Source organism: Aythya marila (genome assembly GCF_965140915.1).
Source record: "Aythya marila genome assembly, chromosome: 17".
In the NCBI taxonomy this organism is placed as follows: Eukaryota; Metazoa; Chordata; class Aves; order Anseriformes; family Anatidae; genus Aythya; species Aythya marila.
This window is the reverse complement of record NC_139058.1, coordinates 13616176-13635857: the sequence shown is the minus strand read 5'-3', so window position 1 is coordinate 13635857 and position 19682 is coordinate 13616176. Positions and strand designations below refer to the sequence as shown.

The window sequence follows — 19682 nt, the reverse complement described above, 5'->3', positions numbered from 1 at the left end:
GACAGAAAAACGGGACATGATTATCTTCAGCAAAGCTATTTTGGGAAATAAACACAAGAGTCCTGATCATACATACAGCCTCTGTCACTTGTCTGATTGATGGTTAGGCCTTGTATTGTCTGCAGCTAATTCCCTGAAAGACAAGCGCGGAGCACACATGCTATTTTCTGTACAGTTATCTCTCTACTGGTTGTCACATGCCTCATAGCACAAGAAAATTTGATTTAAGTGATATGCAATAAACTGTCTGATTACTGACACTCTTATAATGTGTTACTTCTGACAAATCTTACTTAGCATTCTGGTATAATTCTGCTCTGCCCAGCAGTTCCAGTTCTCCTGCTTTCCCTCCTTTTCCAGTGCCTGCTTTTTTGCGGTAATTTTGGAGTGATGATGCGGCCTGGAAAGAGATACTTCCTGATAGGTTTTAAGATGTTTGAATAGAGCAGAGATGTTTAAGCAGGAATGTGGATTATTTTTATTTATTTATTTATTTTTATTTTTCATTTTCGATGTCTTCTTTCTCCTATTTGTCAGCAAGACTCTTTAGGGCAGAGACTGTATTGTGCTGGGCATGAAAAACAGTGCCAACCATGACCAATCTTGACCTCAAAAATAACCTCTTTGTGCAAAAGTTAAGCACATAATAGAACAGGTGATGGGGCCTAGATTTATATACAGTGCTTTTTAAATATCTAATCTTAGATGAAGAGGTAGTAATGTCATATGAGTTTAGATAAACTAGGAGAATAAATTCTCTTTCCTCTAAGATGTAGTGTTGTCACTGCAGCTGTAGTGTAACGATTGAACTTCGGGAGTTTCACAGTGGTGTTACTTTCAATAAATAAACTATTAAATTAAAATATCACCATTCAAAACATGATGAGAACATTTGCAGTAGGGGGTGACTCATTGACTTGAATGAAAATGGATTTGTTGTCTTAAAATGAACCTATGGAAATCCTAGCAGGGATGTGCTTTGCATGCCTACAAGATGTAACTGAAGAAAAACAAAGCTATATTTGATTATTTAATCTTTTTAGGCATTTTTAAAAGCCATTGAAGACTTTCTGCTGTTGCCCAACTGGCTCGAAATACCTGAGGTAAGACAAATGGGCTTGATTTGTAGGTTAATTCAGGTGCATGACTTCACGTAGACAGTAATGAAATTGGTTACCTCTATTATTCTTGCTGCTACAGCTGGCAGTATGACTTATTTGCTTGTATGTCATTTTCATATTTGAAGTAAAGATCCACAGACAAAACAAATATGTTTTCTTTTATAATGTATTTTTCAGGGCTAAAGTAGGGGAGCTGTGTCTGCTCCTGCTTCCACATACTTCAAAATGAATAAAATAACCTAAAACTGCATTTAGGTTATAATAACGGATATTGTCAATAGTTGGTATTTAATTTCTGACCTAAATATAGGCTTTTTAGCACTGAACTTTCATAATTGTGTATTTTTTTTTTGTAGGTGGACTGTCTTCAATATACATGAAATATGTAGTGGTGCTTACCTAGATTAGAGAGTAAAACTTTGAAAGAGGTTACAACTGATATAGGGAAAAGCAACTTGTATTAATGATCTTTTTCTTCTAGTCACCTGCCCAACTTTGAGTGTGAAAAACTACTTGCATGAGGAATCCAGGAATTTTCTGAGAATTTTATTTGAATCTCAATTTTAATAGACAAAATCTTTTAAAACAAGAGAAGGGGACAGGCTACTAATATAAATTGGAGTCTTACCGAATCCTAAAAATGTTAAGACATAGATGTCTAATGGATTTAAGTTCTTAGCCTAAAATTCTTGGTTATCTCTTGTATGAGTAGATCTCAAATCAAATAGGTTTCTTCACTGAAACATACATTCACTCTGATGGTTTATGCATCAAGTTTTAGTGTTGAGGATTGTTTTTCAGGGGACATATAAACACTTTAAACACAGCTTTATATTAGGGAATGTTTCTATAAAGATGAAAGAAAGTTGTGGATATAAATGTATGTAAGATTATGTTTCAATGAGTGTCTGATACAAGTTTTTATATATCGCCAAAATAATCTGTTCAGTTCTTGACATCGTTTTGCTCAGTCCTGAATATAATTGACTGCCAAATGCTGAAGGGAGCAGAGTTCTTTGGAGACACTATAAAACATAGTATTTTATAAGATCAGGCTCTGATGGCATCATTTTATGTAAGATTTAATCCCCTATATGTGGAAAAGGTTATGGAGAAGTCAGATTTGACTTTGGGCAGTCAAACAATGAGTCACACGGGAATTTAACATTGGCACCTTGGCATTTTGTGCTATGAAACACAGTTTCTTCTGTTGTAGAGCCTTCTCTTTCTTCTTCCCTCAGACTGCTCACATATTTGGAAGTTTAATTCAAACTATTGACAGTGTGATGGTGCATATGACACGCAATCTGGAAGAGAACACATTACCTCTAACTGTTGAGGGCACATCATCTGTGGCAGGTAGGATTTAGCAGAAATGTTCTACCTTTCTCTCTGTACTATCTGTGTGTGTTGTAAACACTTCTGTACGTGCAGCCCCTTCTTTGCTAATGTGAAAGAAGAAATCAAAACAATTTTTTTATTTTGAATAAAAAACATGTCAGTTGCAGAAAGTCCGGATGTAATCGGCTCTGACTGTACTTGAACTTTCTTGAGGTTATTTGAGGAAGGGGTTATCATATGAATTCTGTTAAATTAATCCAAGAAAACTATATTAAAGGCATAGTAGAGCAAAGACTATACTAGTAGACTATTAAAGTTGTGCCTAGAGCTCTTACACAGTGCTTCAAACTTTCAGATGTATGGATACTACAAAACTTTAATTTGGGAATAAGGGACTGCAAATGATAGGTCTAGTTTAAACCTTTTAGGATATATATATATATATACGTGTATATATATATATATTTGTTTTCTGTTACTACTGTTTAGATCCTAGCACTCTAATTTCATCTGTTTCAGGATGCTACAGGTAGTGAAGGTAATTGAACTGTTCTGCTCTGCTTCATTGAGACCTGAGCAAGGGGTCAAATAACTTGAGCAGTCACCAGTACCATTAATCACTGAATGCATGCTTCTTAAGCTCCCTTGGACACTGGCATTCTCCAACATTGCACTGGAAGTCTGAAATAATGCCTTGAAATGTCAGTGGCAAAGGAAGAGTGTGTTTTTCTTGTCCTGTCAAGCTCAGTATTTGAGCATGGTTGAAGTGATCCATGGTATACTAACACTGTGTACAGCCTTTCCCTTCATAAAGAAGTTGGGTAGAAAAGGCAGTTTTGTACTCAGGGAATTTATTCTATTTTTTACAAACAACTGGAGTTTTAAAGTCAAGACTTGTAATAGCTATTGGAAAAGCACAGTTACATAGTCATGTACGTTGTAAACGTTATTGATTTTATCATATTTTTGTTTGGGTTATCACACAGATTACACCTTGGTTAAAATGCATCCTCAGACTCTGAATTTGTCCCGTTATCGCTTTCCATCTCGAGGACAGAGTTATATTTCCATTCCCAGTGAAGCTTTTCAAGAAAAAGGTAAGGAAAAATTTAAAGGAAGGAGCAGAATAATGTAAGCAGGACATTGAAAAATAGTTTTTCTTGAAAACAGTTTTTGGTTTGTCTTACTTTTCTAAATAGTGGATTTGATTGCTGTTGATCATACTGGCTCTAAAGCAGCAGCAATTCTTCTGTCATATTAATGAATGATTAGTGTGGTAGAGTTTTTCATATTACTTAAATATTACTTTGTATTACTTTAATTCAACTTGAATAATGCACCTAGACCACAGAGACTGCAGACATTTAATGCTGGCATCTTTTAACATTGGAGAAGCCATCATTAAATAATTATATCTAGTGATCCAAACTGGTAATTTTAAAGAAATTCTGTGGTATCAGATCAGGTATTGCTTCTATCTCCACAAAAAATCAGCCTTAAAATGTTTTATAAATTTAAACTGTAAAATGATAGATTTAAGCAACGGTATCCAAACCTAAGCTAAAATTTTCTCTTATCTCAAAAATCGGAAAAAATCTGAAGCTTTAGGCAAGATTTTAAAATCTCAAAGTCAATTATTTTAGATTCTTAAAAGATTGAAGGAACCTGTTTTTAAAGATATCTACCTGGATTCTCAGGTCTTTGAAAATAAGGGCTAAATCACATAAACTACAATCCACAGAATTCACACACCCAGAGACCTTTCCTCAGTCACTTCTGTTGAAGAAAATTCAACAGAACTTGCCACAGATAAAAGCTGCAGATAGCCTGCAGTTGGAAATACTCCAATAATTACTGAACTATCTACCTGCTTTGTGATGACAGCTTTGTTTCTTTGCACTGGCTGTAGTTGGAGACTTCACTGGAAATGCTCTGAAGCTTGAATAACTATAATTGCAAACCACTATGTAATGCTAAAAATAGCATGTGAGAACTTTTTTCTTTTCCTTAAAAAGCTTCTTACCATGTTTATTTTATTTTCTTCGGCACATTATCATGGCTGCTATCCCAAAATGATCCAGACTCTTAGCTGGAAAAAGGGTTAAATCTCTAAAACTTACTTCTGAACAAGTTTGACCTTCAGACAACACTGCAACACTGTCCAAATGAACTAACCTAAACATTCATTATTCCACTTTGTAAATACTTGGAACCCAGCAAAAGACAGACATCTGTGTGGCTGACACTTATAAAATACACATCTGTCTCTTCACTTAGATGCTGGAGAACCCATAAATACTTGGAATTAAGACAACAAGCAGGCAGCTGAAGTGGAAACTGGTTGCCTGTGTTTCAGTTTTGTAAATTGCCAGCCAATATAGGTAGTGGTTAAGTAACCATGAGATTACTGTAGCTTCGAGATATTGACTCTGGTATGTCATGCAGCCATTTCTAATGACATGTGGGAGCTTTATAAATGATGACTGATTACTTTAACAACTTATTCATTCTGGAAGTACAGTTGCATAGGGCAGGCATCCTTCTATTTTGATGTCTCCTGTGCTGTACTGCAAGTTGTTCATACTTTTTCATTTATTTAAAATAATAATCAGAATTCAGCTAAAGCAAAGATGTTGAAATTTACAGAAGTCAAGGCTCTTAACTGACACAGAATTTCAGGTCTAGGAGAGAAGTGTCTCTTGCTTACAATAATTGCTCTAAGGAATAACCCCGGTTTCTTTTCACAGCTTGGATTACCATTGTCGGCCTGTTTTACCATAACATGCACTATTTCTTTCATAATATCAACCCTATGGATACCAAGTAAGTATCTCAGATCTCCCATGCTGTAACAACTTGTTTATTACATTAGTAATATGCCTTTATAGCAGTCATGTCATTATCAACTGTAAATAAATTATGAACCATAATTCTTATTCTGCAATATTGAAGAGGCATAGTCATTAACTAGAGAGAGATTAAACCTTGTGTTAGATGTTTTGTTTTATGATGTAGTAAAATAGATTCTCATGGTGACATGGTTGTCTTTCCTTGTCTTCTTTTTCCTTTCATCAGATCTGGTATTAGAATTTCATAACTTTAATCTGTCTTATAAAAGGCAGATTACATCTTTTCTCCTGACAAATGTAAAGTTTGCACTTAGATGAAACAAGAAAACATAACATCCCTCTGTAGGTAAAATCTGAACTTGTAAGATAATTTTACGACAGGAGACCAGGCAATGCTTAAAAGACCTTTTGTTTTATATGTGGCACCAATGAAATAGTTCCAGATAAGATAAAGTAAATGGAGACCTATATACCTCTTAGCTGGACAGTTCCCCAGGGAATTTAGAACTGCCATTCGTGTAAATCGTTACACTTTCCTTTTAAACTAGTAAGACTTCATGTTTTTATCTGATCTACACTAAAATATGTAGATTAAGTTAAATTGTCTCAGTCTTTTCTGTTATGTGGCTTTTCATCATGTTACGTCTGACAGCAGAAGGCAAGATGCAGCATCTCAGCTGTCATGTACTTCAGGGATTACCTTCCTTTCTTTACACACAGCTCCACAGAAGGTCATGAAAAATCATTTGTGAACTTCAGGGAATTCTTGGTTTATGACCAGATTGATCACACTGAGATAATGGCACAACTGTTACTAAATAGCATTTTAAAATTAAATTGCAAGTTGATCTGTTGTTTTCTCTGCTCTCTCTCAAAAAAAAAGGGCACTTAGCAGGTGGCTGTAAAGGAACTATGTCATTACTGCACAATATTTCTTGCTGACATGAAGAAACAGGCAATAATTCATGACAGATTAGGTTTTTCATTGAGAGGCTCAGAGTGCAATTTATTAAGATGATTAGCTATACTCTCAACCCCTTAGAGACGGAAAATTAATACGGTCTTGATTTAGGTCAAAGTTTAGCAAAGATGAACACAACATGAGTAAAGACCCTACATGTCAAAACTTCTCATTCTAATGCATCATCATGGAGTCTAAAGCTGCTGGGGTTCTGTTATAAGGAAATAGTTACGTCATCTTTGTGCATGGTCTGTGAATTTTATGGAATAGGATGACCTGGAGACCTATACAAGTTTAACTGAATCACATGTATTTTTAACACACATTTCCAAGAATAAAGGCTCTGTACCTGCTGCAATGTTAAAGAAAAACACAAAGTTATTGAAGAAGAAACAGCTGTATTCCTATAATTACTTGAACTGTTTGCAGTTTATATTGCACTACAGAGTCATGTCTATGACATTCTAAATGCAGATCTGCCCCAAAAGTGTTCTAAAAACCAACAATGCAGGGACAATGCTTAGTACTTTGTGGAATCAAACCCCAGGTATCCAAATAATGTTTTAAAAATAAGTATCAAGTTCCCTCCTGCTTGATTTTTTTTTTTCTTTGTACTGTCCTATTATATCTTCCTTGCTTACATTTTACTAGAATAAAAATGCTTTTTCAGAGTAATTTGTTTATTTATTTTGAAGATTTTCTTTTAGCTTCTGTCTAGCACTGAGGTACTTGAACACCTGTAACACCTGTAACCTTGAACACCTGTTGTATGTGGTGGTGGTTTTATTTTATTTTATTTTTTGTTTGTTTGTTTTTTTTGTTTGTTTGTTTGTTTTCTCCTTTCCTCTCTAGCATGTGGGGGTAAAAATAAAACAAAGTTCTTGGAACTTTTGTGCTGTAGAGCCAGATGACTTCTATTTTCAGACTATAAAAACAGCAGTTTCTCAGAGGGAACTCAGTTTTGATTCATTATAAAGGAAAGAAATTAAAAAAGAAAAAAGAAACAATAGGTTTTGAGTCCTGTTCTGCTTCCATGTATATACATTTTGTGTAACTCTGTAGTAATCCCAGTGGAAGTAATCAGATGAGAGACCAGATGCCATCTAACAACCAGGACCAGGACTGTGCTACAACAAAGAAAAGCTGGCACGTGCAAACATAAAACGCAGAAGTTTCATGTTTGTGCTGAAGTTTTTTGTACATGTTTCAAAATTCAGTTAGTCTAACATTAAAATGGCAAGTAACAGGAGAGGAAAAATGTCCATCCTGTTCATCTGTAAAAGAAAAATCTCAAAATGTTGGATAGTGGTCTTAACATTTCACATTCTTCTATAAACAAACGTTTCATATCAGAGTAGCAAATGCAATTCACATTCTGGTTCCTGGGAGCAGGATACTGATACTGATGCCTGATACTAATGTTTTTTGCTGGTCAGAGGTAAAGACTGGTGCTTGGGGTTGTAGTAAATGAGTTCTGCTTTACTTGGTCTTGCTGAGGAACTGAATGAAGTTATTTTAATATCTTACAACATGACCCCCACCTCTACTCTCCCTCCCCCAAGGAAAACAAGACAGCACTGCTAACAGGTAGCAGATGTAAGATTTTTTTTTTTTTTTTCCAGTGGTGTGCTGTGTTTAGGTACCCACGCTGATGGTTAATTCACCACAGCTGTCATTTCTCATAGTAAAAAACATCCATTCACTACCAAAGTGATGGATGACAGAAAATGTTTTACACCTGCAGTTTTTTTACAGATAGTGTAAAAAATTTTACTCTACAGCCAAATAGATCTCATTTATTCCTAAATGTGCAAAATGCCAAAGTCATAAGTTTTAGCTGAAAGCAGAAATAAATGTCCTTATTATGTACTGCAAAAATAATTTAGCCTAGAAAAAATATCACAGAGACTAATCAGACGTTTAGTCAGATTTCCTTCTGTTCGTATCATGACCTGAGTTATGTTCTAACAAACTTTATAACTGGACAGAAACAATCCTTCAAAGGACTTTAAAGTTCTTTAAACTTTAAAGGACTTCTAAATATATGCGTGACATACATGTATATATGCATTGCATACAACGCGAGCATCTTACTAATACGCATGTTTATTTAGATTGTCTGAATACCTAGGCACTTTTTCTCTTTGCTTGAAGGCTTCTTTCCTTAGTTAGGTTTATTTTTAGACCCCTTACTACATAGGATTCTCTCTAATCATCCAAGGCACTTCTCAGCAAGGCTTGTTAACCTTTGCAAGAAAGGAACAGAATGAAGGAATTTTTATGATATTAAGTCTCTTAATAGCTAAAGCTGTGGCCTATAATATGTAGCTGTTTCTTCTAGTCATGTAATAGGATCTTCTGGGGCTGGATCTTACTCAGAAATTCATTGAACTGAATGGAAAAAGGATGTGCTGTGTTCCCTTTGTTGTGGCTATAGGGGTGAGTTCTTGGAGGCAGCTCTGAGAATAAACTTTGTCTTACACTGCTCACAAAGGCCTTTGCTTTAGACAATTTGTTAGGAAACTGGGAGCTGTGATAACTTACCACTGTGAAATTATTCTAACAGGTACATCAGGCAGGAACAACATTTCTCAGGCCAGGTTGAAAGAGGCCAATACTGGCATGAACTAAAAAATGTTTTTTCTACTTCCTTAATATATTTTTCTTTCCAAGGATTGCTGAAGCTGCTGCCTACAAAGGCTATATGATCTCAGCAACCAGCTATCTCATCTCCATCAAAGTAGATCCTCCGCCCAAGCTGTCCCACAATCTGTCAGGATCTCCTCTTATTACCATCCAGCTCACACACAAATTGGTAAGTAAAACAAACTCTCCGTTTAGTACTATCCTTAGGGCTGTTCAAAACTTCAATGTTTGTAATGGCTTCTTTGTATTTTTCTTGCAACTTTTGTGGGAGTTTTAGTAGCAACTCGGATGACAGCCACAAATCTGATGGGCAGAGTATCTCCTGGGATAGGAAGGAAGCAGATTCGGCTCTGTTCTAGCATGACCTGTCTGTTCTAGACAACAGAGCAGAAATCTGTTCTGAATCTGACAATCCTGGAGACAAATTTAATTCAAATTGATCGAATTCAGTAGAGCATTCAAATTTCACTAAATTAATATATTCCAGCAAGAAAATGGAAAAATAGACAGTCTTCTTAGCTCTCAGAGAAAAAGGAACCTCTTTTTGTCTTGTTGGTGTCAGTGAAGAACTAGTTTAAACTCTGCAGTGGTGGCAGAGGAATGCAGCATCTATCACCTACTCAACAGAGTGTTGAATGGAAAGGGAAAATGGAGATTTCTATTCTTAGACGTTTTTTAGAAAACATATGTTAGATATTCTACAACATTATCTTTCAAACACTGTATTCAAGCCAGTTTTTCTTTCTGTTTGTTGGGCTTATGGTAAGGATGGAGGAGACAGTGGAAAACAAATATATGAGGAAAAACCTTAAGGCATAGAAATGAAAAGTGTTGTTGGACTGTTTTCAAGCTAAGGACTCTTCTGAATGTACCTAGTGGTCTCTTAAAGGCAGGAACTTGTAAGTGAAGTCTCTGGTTGTAGATAATTTATAAAATGCACTTTCCTTTATTTATTCTAGTACCTCCTCATGCTTTTGGTATGATGATTTACTAGCAGGCTATTAAACAAAACTGTGTTTTTTCTTTATGCCTGTTGCATTTCGCTATGAAGATCACTGGAATGCTGGTATACCCATAGAAATGACACATTTGTTATCATAGCACACTTCATAGTAGTATTTTTAAACCCTTAATTCTTTTCCTTTTTGAAAAAGGAAAAAGAAAGAGCAGTTCATTTGCCTCCATAGATTTTTGTTTTGGCATCCAAAGATAATCCTTTATTACAGGCTGAGAGTAAACATGAAGAACAAAAAATCATTTGGTTTTGGTGGGGTTTAATTTAGAGTAAATTTGAACACTAAGTATATACTAAGTATAGCACAGGCTGGGGAAAAAAGAAGAGATTGTAGGGTCATTACTCCATAGTCACACCTGGCATTTTATGCTCCAAAATCCTGCAAAATAACAGGAACAGATTTAATTCTTTCGCCTCTAGCCGAATTTGTTATGCATTCTGTAGTATAGGCTGCTTTACCTGCTATTGCTCTTGTTTTTGTTTTTGTTTTTGTTTTTTTTCTATAATCATAGAGCATTTTTTTAGATAATAAATGATAGTATATTGTTATTAACCTCTATTTAGTGTTAAATTATATAACAATCTGCTGCTGTTTTTTGCATCTAATGAACCAGTACCATCCTACTACTTTAAGAGGTACAGTGAAGATTTACTCCAGAAGTTAAAACAAAAATTAATAATCTATTTTTATTTTTATTTTTATTTTGCCCTGAATCATTTGTGGACTAGAAGTAGAAACTGGCCCCTAAATTTCCTCTTCTCCATCATTTTTAGATCAAAACTATGTATAAATACATTAGATCTTTTCTATGCTTATTCCAGAGCATAGTGCTAGTGTTATCTGATGGTGAAGCATTTTGTATATCTTCTAGCATGTTTGTTTTTTGTTTTTTGTTTTTTTTTTTTCTTTTTTTTCTGGTGTACTTTTTTAGCCGTTGGTGTGAATTTTTGCCAAAAAAGCTATTAATCAGTGAGCAACAGAATCAACTCTCTGAGTATCTTGTATTCTAAATCACACTCTGTAATTATTGGTATCACAGATTACAATTTCTGTGAATAATATTTAGAAACAATGAAATAGATACAATTGCAATGAATATTTGTCTGTGGAGAAGATGAATAGTAAAGAATTACATGTAAAATGTGAGCAGATCTTCTGAAGTGATATATTCATTGGAATTGAGAGGAAGGCTGCCTGCCTGTGACACCTATGGCTATGGGAATATAAGTTATCTCCATCTCTGACTTTTAATTAGCAAAAATGTTTGAAATTAAGAAATGAATGAATAGATTATACATTCTAATTATGCATAAGTAAGGTGGCAGTGGGCCAAATCTGTTCTTTTTCACTACTGTAGATTTTAAATAGCTTCAGCAAAGTCCATGGAGTACTTCTAAACAATTTAATTAAGGCAATTTGTGAATTTATTTAGATAAACTATTTAAGCAAATTTAAGTAAATTTAAGTGAATTTACTTGAACGTATTGCAAAATAACTGAATGCCTCTGCAACCTTTCATACTATAGCAGCACAAGTCCCTTCTTTCACAGTGCTTCAGAGAGGACAGAAGAGGAGGACATGAGTAATTATTGCCGTTAGGCCTGGGTGTTCAGGATTGCAGCTGGATTCCTACAGGACTGATAAATCCGGTAGAAATTCTTCCTACCAATAGAACTTTTAGAAAGCTTTCTAGTCAAGCTTCCTTTAGTGGAAAATGGTTTTCTGACCTAAAATAGAAATTCTCATGAATCAGGATGAATAATTCATAAAAATATTACTTGTATTTCTCTCATGAGATAAAGACTCCCTGTGGACAAGATGGGCATGTATATTGTACTTAGTGTTATTTTTTAAAATCATCTCTATTCAAACAGCAGTTTCATTTCTGTTGCACAATCCCTGAAGCTAGTTTTTCTGCTACTTTTTCTTGTATTTTATGAAAATAACATTAACAGCCTTAGTTGTTTTTTTTTTTTTTTTTTTTTCTTTTTTTTATAAGGAGACTTCATCAAGAATTTAAAATTAACTTCTTTGCATAAGAACATAAAGTGTTCTTATGATTTTCATTCTTTCTGTCATTCTGAGGAATTTCTTACTCATTCTTTCTATCCACAATGTCCACTTATACAAGAAAATAGCTAGGAGTGAAAAGCAATTCTCATTTTCCTTTTCTGTAGATATATGCAGCCTTTCCAGTGATATTTGCAGATCATTATGAGGGTCTTTTTGCTTGGGACTTTATACATATTATAGCATTACACTTGTAATATCTTATTTAGGAACACTTCAGAGAAAAACAGACATTCTTTCACTGGATTTTAAAAGTGCTGATGCTCTGCTCTTCAGCGCTCTTCAATTGGATGAATTATTTTCTCCAGCTAAATGGATGAAAGAAATCAACTGACTTTTTCAGTGTATGTGGGATGATGTCAAGATTGATGGTAGTTCAAAGTTGAAAAACCTTGACTTGTCTGAAAGTATTGTCATGAAGCACCAGTACATTTCGTAAAATAATTATCCTGAAAAAAAAAAAAAAAGTAAAATATTGTTTCTGGCAAGAAGTCTTTCATAGCAGGAAGAACTAGAGAAGAACTAATATTTCATTTGTATGATCCAAGAAATTACGGCACATTGTAGAAATTCAGAAGAGATGAATGTCAAGACTGAAAAGCATATGCAACACGATCTGGCAAGCATCAGAAGAGAAAATGGGAAAGAAAATGGTGTAAAACACCACCAATATTTTGTGAAATCTATATGGTGATGTGGCATAGGTCTTGATCTTTGACCACACCGAAGTCACTTTTTGACAGTGTCTTGGAGACAAAGTATCTATAATTTTTTGTCTTCCCTGACAAGGCAGCTGATCATATTTCAGCATGTGGAAATACCGGCTTGGTGTAAGTCCAGTCATATTAGGTGCAGAGAGGGTAAAGGCCTGACTAAGATGGTGAGACAAAGTGGGAATATCCATACAGTAGATGAGGCACCACAGCACGCTGCTCACCACTTTGTTGAACCTATATTGTCTGGCACCACAGAGAAAATTGCTTTATGGCTAGAGGAAAACATTTTGTACACTAAGTTTCAACCACTTTGTGGCTTCAGTAGTTTTCTGCAGAAGGGGAACTCGTGTTGCTGCAGTTTTCGATAATTATAGACACTTGACTTTCTCACCCTGTGTAAAAAGGAACTTGGATGAAAATGGGATTCAAATCACGAATTCTTAACGGAGCTCTTTTTCTCCAAAATTTATTTAATGTAAATGCCATTGTAAAGATTTGGCTGTTTTTTTGTTTGTTTGTTGTTTGTTTGTTTTTTATTTTTTTGTTTTGTTTTGTTTTGTTTTGGGGGGGGAGGGTGGGTAAGAAAAAAAAAAGCTTTACTAAGATACTACCAAGTTAGTACAAATTTAGCTTTGTTCCATCTAATTCTTTTGTCATGTGGTTCATTTTAACAAAAGAAGTGCTAGGGGAGCTGTCTGCCTCATCATGAAGTGTTAATCTTTCTTACCATTTTATTATACTGAATCATTCAAACAGATGCTTCTCTCCCCATTTTTTTATTTATTTTTTTTAACAAATCCTCTCATTCACGTTTTTGCTTCTGCTCTTTATTTTCTGCGAAGAATTCCTCCCATCAGAAGCCCACAGTGACCTGCTTCCTTGACACCCCTTGCTAGAGTTCATCAATGAAAGCTCATCAGCTTTTCCTGTAAATCCTGTCTCATATTCTGACTTTCTTAAATCTCCAGAACCAGGAGTCATACAAGAACATCAACATTATTATTGTAGGTGCAGCATATATATCTGGGAAGTGCTCTCTTGGGGCACTTGGGAGATGGTAAAGTGTAGGGAAAGAAGACCTCTTCTTCTCTTGACTGCTCACATTATAAAATCATGCTGGAAGTCCTCATGGAGCTCAGGAAAGTGAGTTTCATAGTGAAAAATTTCCTTAACCTTTTATCTGAGCTTTTAATGAGGTAACGTGTCTGATTTGCCTCTAAATGTACCCTAACATGATCTTTCTGTTGTCTTTTTCCTGGCCAGTGGCAGGCCATATCCTAAGGTTTGTTTAACATTACCACTGATAGGAAAATAAAATGAGAGAAGAACCAGTTCCAATCTGTACACAAATATTAGTGCTACCATGAGAGAGATGAATCGATATGGAGCCAATTTATTTTTATGGCAAGTTAAGTGTTGACTAATTTATATATTGATCGAGGAAAAACAAAGGCTTTTGTCCACATCTTCAGAATGAAGGTATACTTTTTACCTGGATAGACTCTGCTAGAAAAAAAATTGAATAAAATATAATTAAAACTCTGATTCCTACAGAGTATGCCACAATTAAGCAAAAAGAAAAAATAATAGAAGCTTGTTATTTAAAAATCAATATAAAGTTCAGCACTTTCCTACATAAGTTAAATTTTTGCTATAAAGAGTACAGAAAATCAATTGAATTCAAATGAGACATGAACATAGTTACAGCTAATTTTCATGCTTCTGGGCAACCTTAAAATAGCAATATTCATTATGATACACAACATCTCTAAACAATAATTCCGTAGTTCTGTATTGTTAATGTTATTAACAGAGACATCCTAGGACATATTTTCTCATAGGAATTCATTCTGAAAGCCTGGAATTGCACAGTAAGTACAGGTTTTCATTAAGCACATTGAAGATTGCTTGTTGTAAGGAGGAGAAGGATTATATTGCAAGATGTTGTAATTCACAGAAGGTGTCATTTCCACATTAGAACTGATTTAAGCCTATAGAAGTACAATGCTTTGCAGGTGTTACCACTCATTTGTCATGAAATGCCCTCAATGAGTTCTTTCTCTTTGAGGTGGCAGAAATTAGGGCATCATGAAGTAGCTGAATGTTTTTGAAAATGTACAAGTCAAGTTTGTTTTCAATTTTAAGTTTAGTTGCTGACTTTCATTCTTTCCGTATGTGGATAAATTTATATACCAGCTTCTACTTAGAATTAGTATCTATAAAATTACCTCTCACCTAAGGAAAATAATCACTGGTGACAGGAACCAAGTGTTATCAATCTACAGCAAAAAATCATTTGCTTTTGGTCTTTCAAATTTCTGCTTGCAAGTGTCAGTGCATCAGCAGTCAGAGGTCAGTCAATTCCAAGCAATAAACTTCGAAAAATCTTGCTGACTTATAAACCCAGGACTGAATTCCACAGTCATTCTATTTTAGGGAGCTGTGGAATCTTGTGCTACTTTGCACTCTGCCTTTGATTGAACATTTGTCACAGGAGGAGAAGAGAAAATTACGGGTTTTATAGTTGACATGATCAAATCTGGTCCAGCAATGCAGAATTATCTCCCTGACACTCTCACAACTTTTAAATTCAATTTAGTTCCCTTTGTTTAAGTTCATCATCAGTAACTATATCCCCAGAGCAGCCTTGCATGTTGTGATGGCTTATTGCAGGAGTTCCAGCTAGTTGTGCTACATTTAATGTACTGCCAGGATTTCTGCTATAAAACTTTGTATTTCTCTGCACAATGTTAATGCATATATATACATATTTAAAATGTTATGGAAAAAGAAGTTATTGCAATGGTGAAGTAGCCAACATTCACATGTTAATAACTTTGCCATTTAAAATTATAAACAAAAAAGTAATTACATACCACTATCCCCTAATCCCCACTATCCCCGCAAGCATCCTGTGAAATCTGTCTTGATGAGGTCAAGCTGTTTTGGAGTGACAGTGAACTGTAGCATTTGATATCACAAGAAGCTGCATTTGCATTCAAAATGCCTGTGTTACTATTATTATTTTTTAATTTTAAATTTTAGAAAAGGACAGAAATGTTTTGATTGGCTGATTGAGAATTTCAAATTCACTGGATTCAGGCATTTTGAAAGAGGATGCTTTAAAAACTTTTTATGTTTGCAGATACCTATTAAATATGAAGGATAACATTTTGTTTTAATTACAATGCCTACCGGAACTTCTGCTGACTTGCATGAAGCAAAGCTTTCAGTCCTCACTCTAACAGAGACATGTGGCTTTCAGAATGACACCACCCCATTTTTCATCATCCATAACAATTTGAAGAAGGAACAGAATCAAGTCTGAAGAGTAAAATGAAGATTAGTTTTAGATTATTTTGTCTGGTGACAGTACTGGCAGTTAAATATACATTAAATATATGAGAAGCAGAAAGTTTGTGATGAAAACAGTCTGGTTGAAAATTATGTATGGATTTCACCTCTGCTTTCATTTCCTTGGGATGAGGATGAAAAGGAACAACATAGTTCACGGGAAGAGAAAGGTAACGAGTTTTATGTTCTCCAGTAGGATACTGTTGACATAAAATGTTACTTCAAACTTGATATTAGAAGGAGTTTTGTACACCCCCCACTTTGTTTATTTTGTTTTAGGCCCTCTTAATTACACTGCATGCTATCAATCATATATTTTGTTAACAGCACATAAATAACTGAGTGAGAAAAGCGGTACTGTGCTGTGTCTGTTAGCATATTTTGTGGTATTTTATTCTTTCCACCTGTAATGCCAGTCAAACACTGGAATGGGTTATGCAGAGGGATTGTGTCCTTGAAGATATTCAGAACCTGACTGGATGTGGTCCTGGGCACCCTAATCTAGCTGCCCCTAATTTAGCAGGGTGGTCAGACTAGATGATCTCAAGAGGTTCCCGCCAACCTAAATGATTCAGTGATTCTGTGATTTCATGTTCTCTCTGTCTTCACTGTTGCAAAACTACAGCAAATCTCAGAAGACACAAAAGAACATTTCTGCCTGGTATCCAAGATTTCAGCACAGCCTGTTCTATCGGTTGTTGTTTTGGTTACTGGCTGGGGTTGTTGAAATGGTATCTGCTCTAACATTTTTTTATGGTCGGAGTTTAGATAGGTAGGTGCAATTTCCAAATTCTTTGCACTGTGACAAATTATTGCTACTCCACCGAAGATATTTTTGAAAAATACCTATTTCCAGCTTCTTAATGGATTATTTCTTTAGGCTTCTTAATGGAGTGGATTAGGTACTGTTTAGTCCTGACACCCAATGTTTAGCTACTCTACATTCATTCTAATATTTAAAAATGCAGCAAGATACTGATCTCAGTCAAAGCTGGAAGAGAACTACGAGCAAGTGAGCTGTGTGGCTGCATTGCTTCATGACGTTGTGTGGCACAGTACAAATACATGTACAGTGGTTGGTGGTACTAGTGGAGAGGCTAGAAATTCCTTGGATCATTAATTAAACTGTCTGACTGCATTTATTCATTTAAATTCTTGTCTCAGTGACTTTAGCACAACTACAAAGGGAATCAGAACTTTTCTGCACTAGGGATTTTTCCAATATGAAATTTCTCACTAGTTATTTCAGCAGAAATGCCATCTGCAACTCTGTATTCATTTAATCTAATTTATTTTTTATTGCTTTTAGTAGAATGGGATCTGAGTAACCTGTTGCATACTCTCCTTGAGATACCTTGGTGTAACTCTTGGTATTTTCTTTGCAACAGTGGTGACTTCAGAACATCAGTGCCAAGTATTGAGGAAGCTAGCCTACTTCTGTTAGTTGTGTGTATTTGGAACTATGCTTATATTCTTTTACTTGTTTAGATTGCTTTACATTTCTCATTTGCCAATCCAAGACATTATCGCATGCTTGTATTCCTAGACTTCTGGCATGTCTGTGCAAGTCTCTGTGAAACCTCTTAAGCTTATAGGAATGATTTATATGGCATGAATGGCCAATACTTAAAATAATATAAATAAATGATGTTTCCCTCAGAAAACAGTAAATATAAAAAAGCTATTTTTGGCTTCCTGATTTATATTCTGTTGCCTTGGAGATATATGTAACAGTGTACTGAAAATGCTAAAGTAATAAAAGGCAAACTGTTGTGAAGACCATATTTTGTAGGAAAAAATCTAAAAAAATCTACATAAGCTGTCTTAGAATGGTGTTGTGGAAAGGCCATAGGCTATCTCTTTAATGCTTAGAGTCACTTTTTTGTGCATCTCTGAAACAGGAGATCTACTACTGTCCATACCCATCTAGAAAATCTATTCATTTAGATATACTTTTAAATCATAGAGTATTTAAGTGTTTTTTTTTTTTTTCTTAAAAAAAAAATAAATCATATGCATTAGCATTATGTTGCTATTTTGAATTACTATTATTGATCTCTTTAAAAATAATATAATAATACTTAATAATACTTATTTTCCTAGTATTAGGAGAGTTATTTTTTACAAGACCAGATTCTAAGTTCACTGAATAATATTGCCACTGCACTGATGTGTGTGTGTGTTTTCTGTCACAACCATGAGAGAAAAGTGGGGAAAGCTGGGGGATGGATATTAGTTGTACAGTCTGATAGACGAGAGAGGACTCTGCCTTTGTTTGCCTTTTTGCTCTGCTCTCTCCCAGTGGCATTTCTTCTAAAGCAAAAATGAAGGCACCTGATCGTGCATTGTGGTTGTGACTGCATTTCATAGAACCATAGAATATCCTGAGTTGGAAGGGTCACCAAGTCCAACTCCTGGCACCACACAGGTCTACCCAAAAGTTTAGAGCATGTGACTAAGTGCACAGTCCAATCGCTTCTTAAATTCAGACAGGCTTGGTGCAGTGACTACTTCACTGGAGAGCCTGTTCCAGTGTGCAGCCACCCTCTCGGTGAAGAACCCCCTCCTGATGTCCAGCCTAAGCTTCCCCTGCTTCAGTTTAACACCATTCCCGCGGGTCCTATCACTGGTGTTTACAGAGAATAGGTCACCTGCCTCTCCACCCCCCCTCTCAAGGAAGTTGTAGACTGCGATGAGGTCCCACCTCAGCCTCCTCTTCTCCAGCCTGAACAGGCCCAGTGACCTTAGCTGATCCTCATAAGGTCTTCCCCTCTAGTCCCTTCACCATGTTCGGCGCCCTCCTCTGAACACTCTCCAACAGTTTAATGTCCTTCTTGTACTATGGTGCCCAGAACTGTACACAGTACTTGAGGCAAGGCCGCACCAGCGCAGAGTAGAGCGGGACAATCACCTCTCTCGACTGACTAGCAATGCCGTGCTTGATGCATCCCTGGTTGGCACTCCTGGCTGCCAGGGCACACTGCTGGCTCATATTCAACTTGCTGTCAACCACAACCCCCAGATCCCTCTCTGCAGGGCTGCTCTCCAGCATCTCATCGCCCAGGCTGTACATATAGCCAGGGTTGCCCCATCCCAGGTGCAGGACCTGGTACTTGCTGTTGTTAAACTTCATGCAGTTGGTGATCGCCCAGCCCTCCATTCTGTCCAGATCTCTCTGCAAGGCCTTTCCACTCTCATCAGAATCCCCAACTCCTCCAAGTTTGGTGTTGTTGGCAAATTTGCCCAGAACACCTTCTAGTCCTACATCCAAATCATTTATAAAGACATTGAAGAGGACTGGCCCTAAAATGGAGCCTTGAGGGACCCCACTAGTGTCCATCCGCCAGCCAGATGTGGCCCCATTTACCACAACTCTTTGAGCCCTGCCTGTCAGCCAATTGCTCACCCATCGTATGATGTTTTTGTTAAGTTGTATGCTGGACATTTTATCCAGTAGGCTCCTATGGGAAACGGTGTCAAAAGCTTTTCTGAAGTCCAAAAAGATCACATCAGCTGGTTTCCCCCGATAGTGCATCGTGGTTGTGACTGCATTTATTATAAGGCAGCAGTATCACTAAGTATAGGTTCTGTTAGAGGAATATCACCAG

General features: G+C 36.0%; 1 protein-coding gene across 2 annotated transcripts in view; it reads left to right on the top strand.

Moving 5' to 3' along the window:
• Nucleotides 1-19682, top strand: part of ADGRD1 (adhesion G protein-coupled receptor D1) — a 160709-nt gene that overhangs the window by 26034 nt on the left and 114993 nt on the right. For both annotated transcript variants that reach the window (XM_082774387.1, XM_082774386.1), the window contains 5 exons: nucleotides 1044-1103; nucleotides 2363-2480; nucleotides 3449-3559; nucleotides 5210-5285; nucleotides 8946-9087. In XM_082774387.1, the coding sequence (XP_082630513.1) occupies nucleotides 1044-1103; nucleotides 2363-2480; nucleotides 3449-3559; nucleotides 5210-5285; nucleotides 8946-9087 (507 nt within the window). The remainder of the gene's footprint in view (nucleotides 1-1043; nucleotides 1104-2362; nucleotides 2481-3448; nucleotides 3560-5209; nucleotides 5286-8945; nucleotides 9088-19682) is intronic.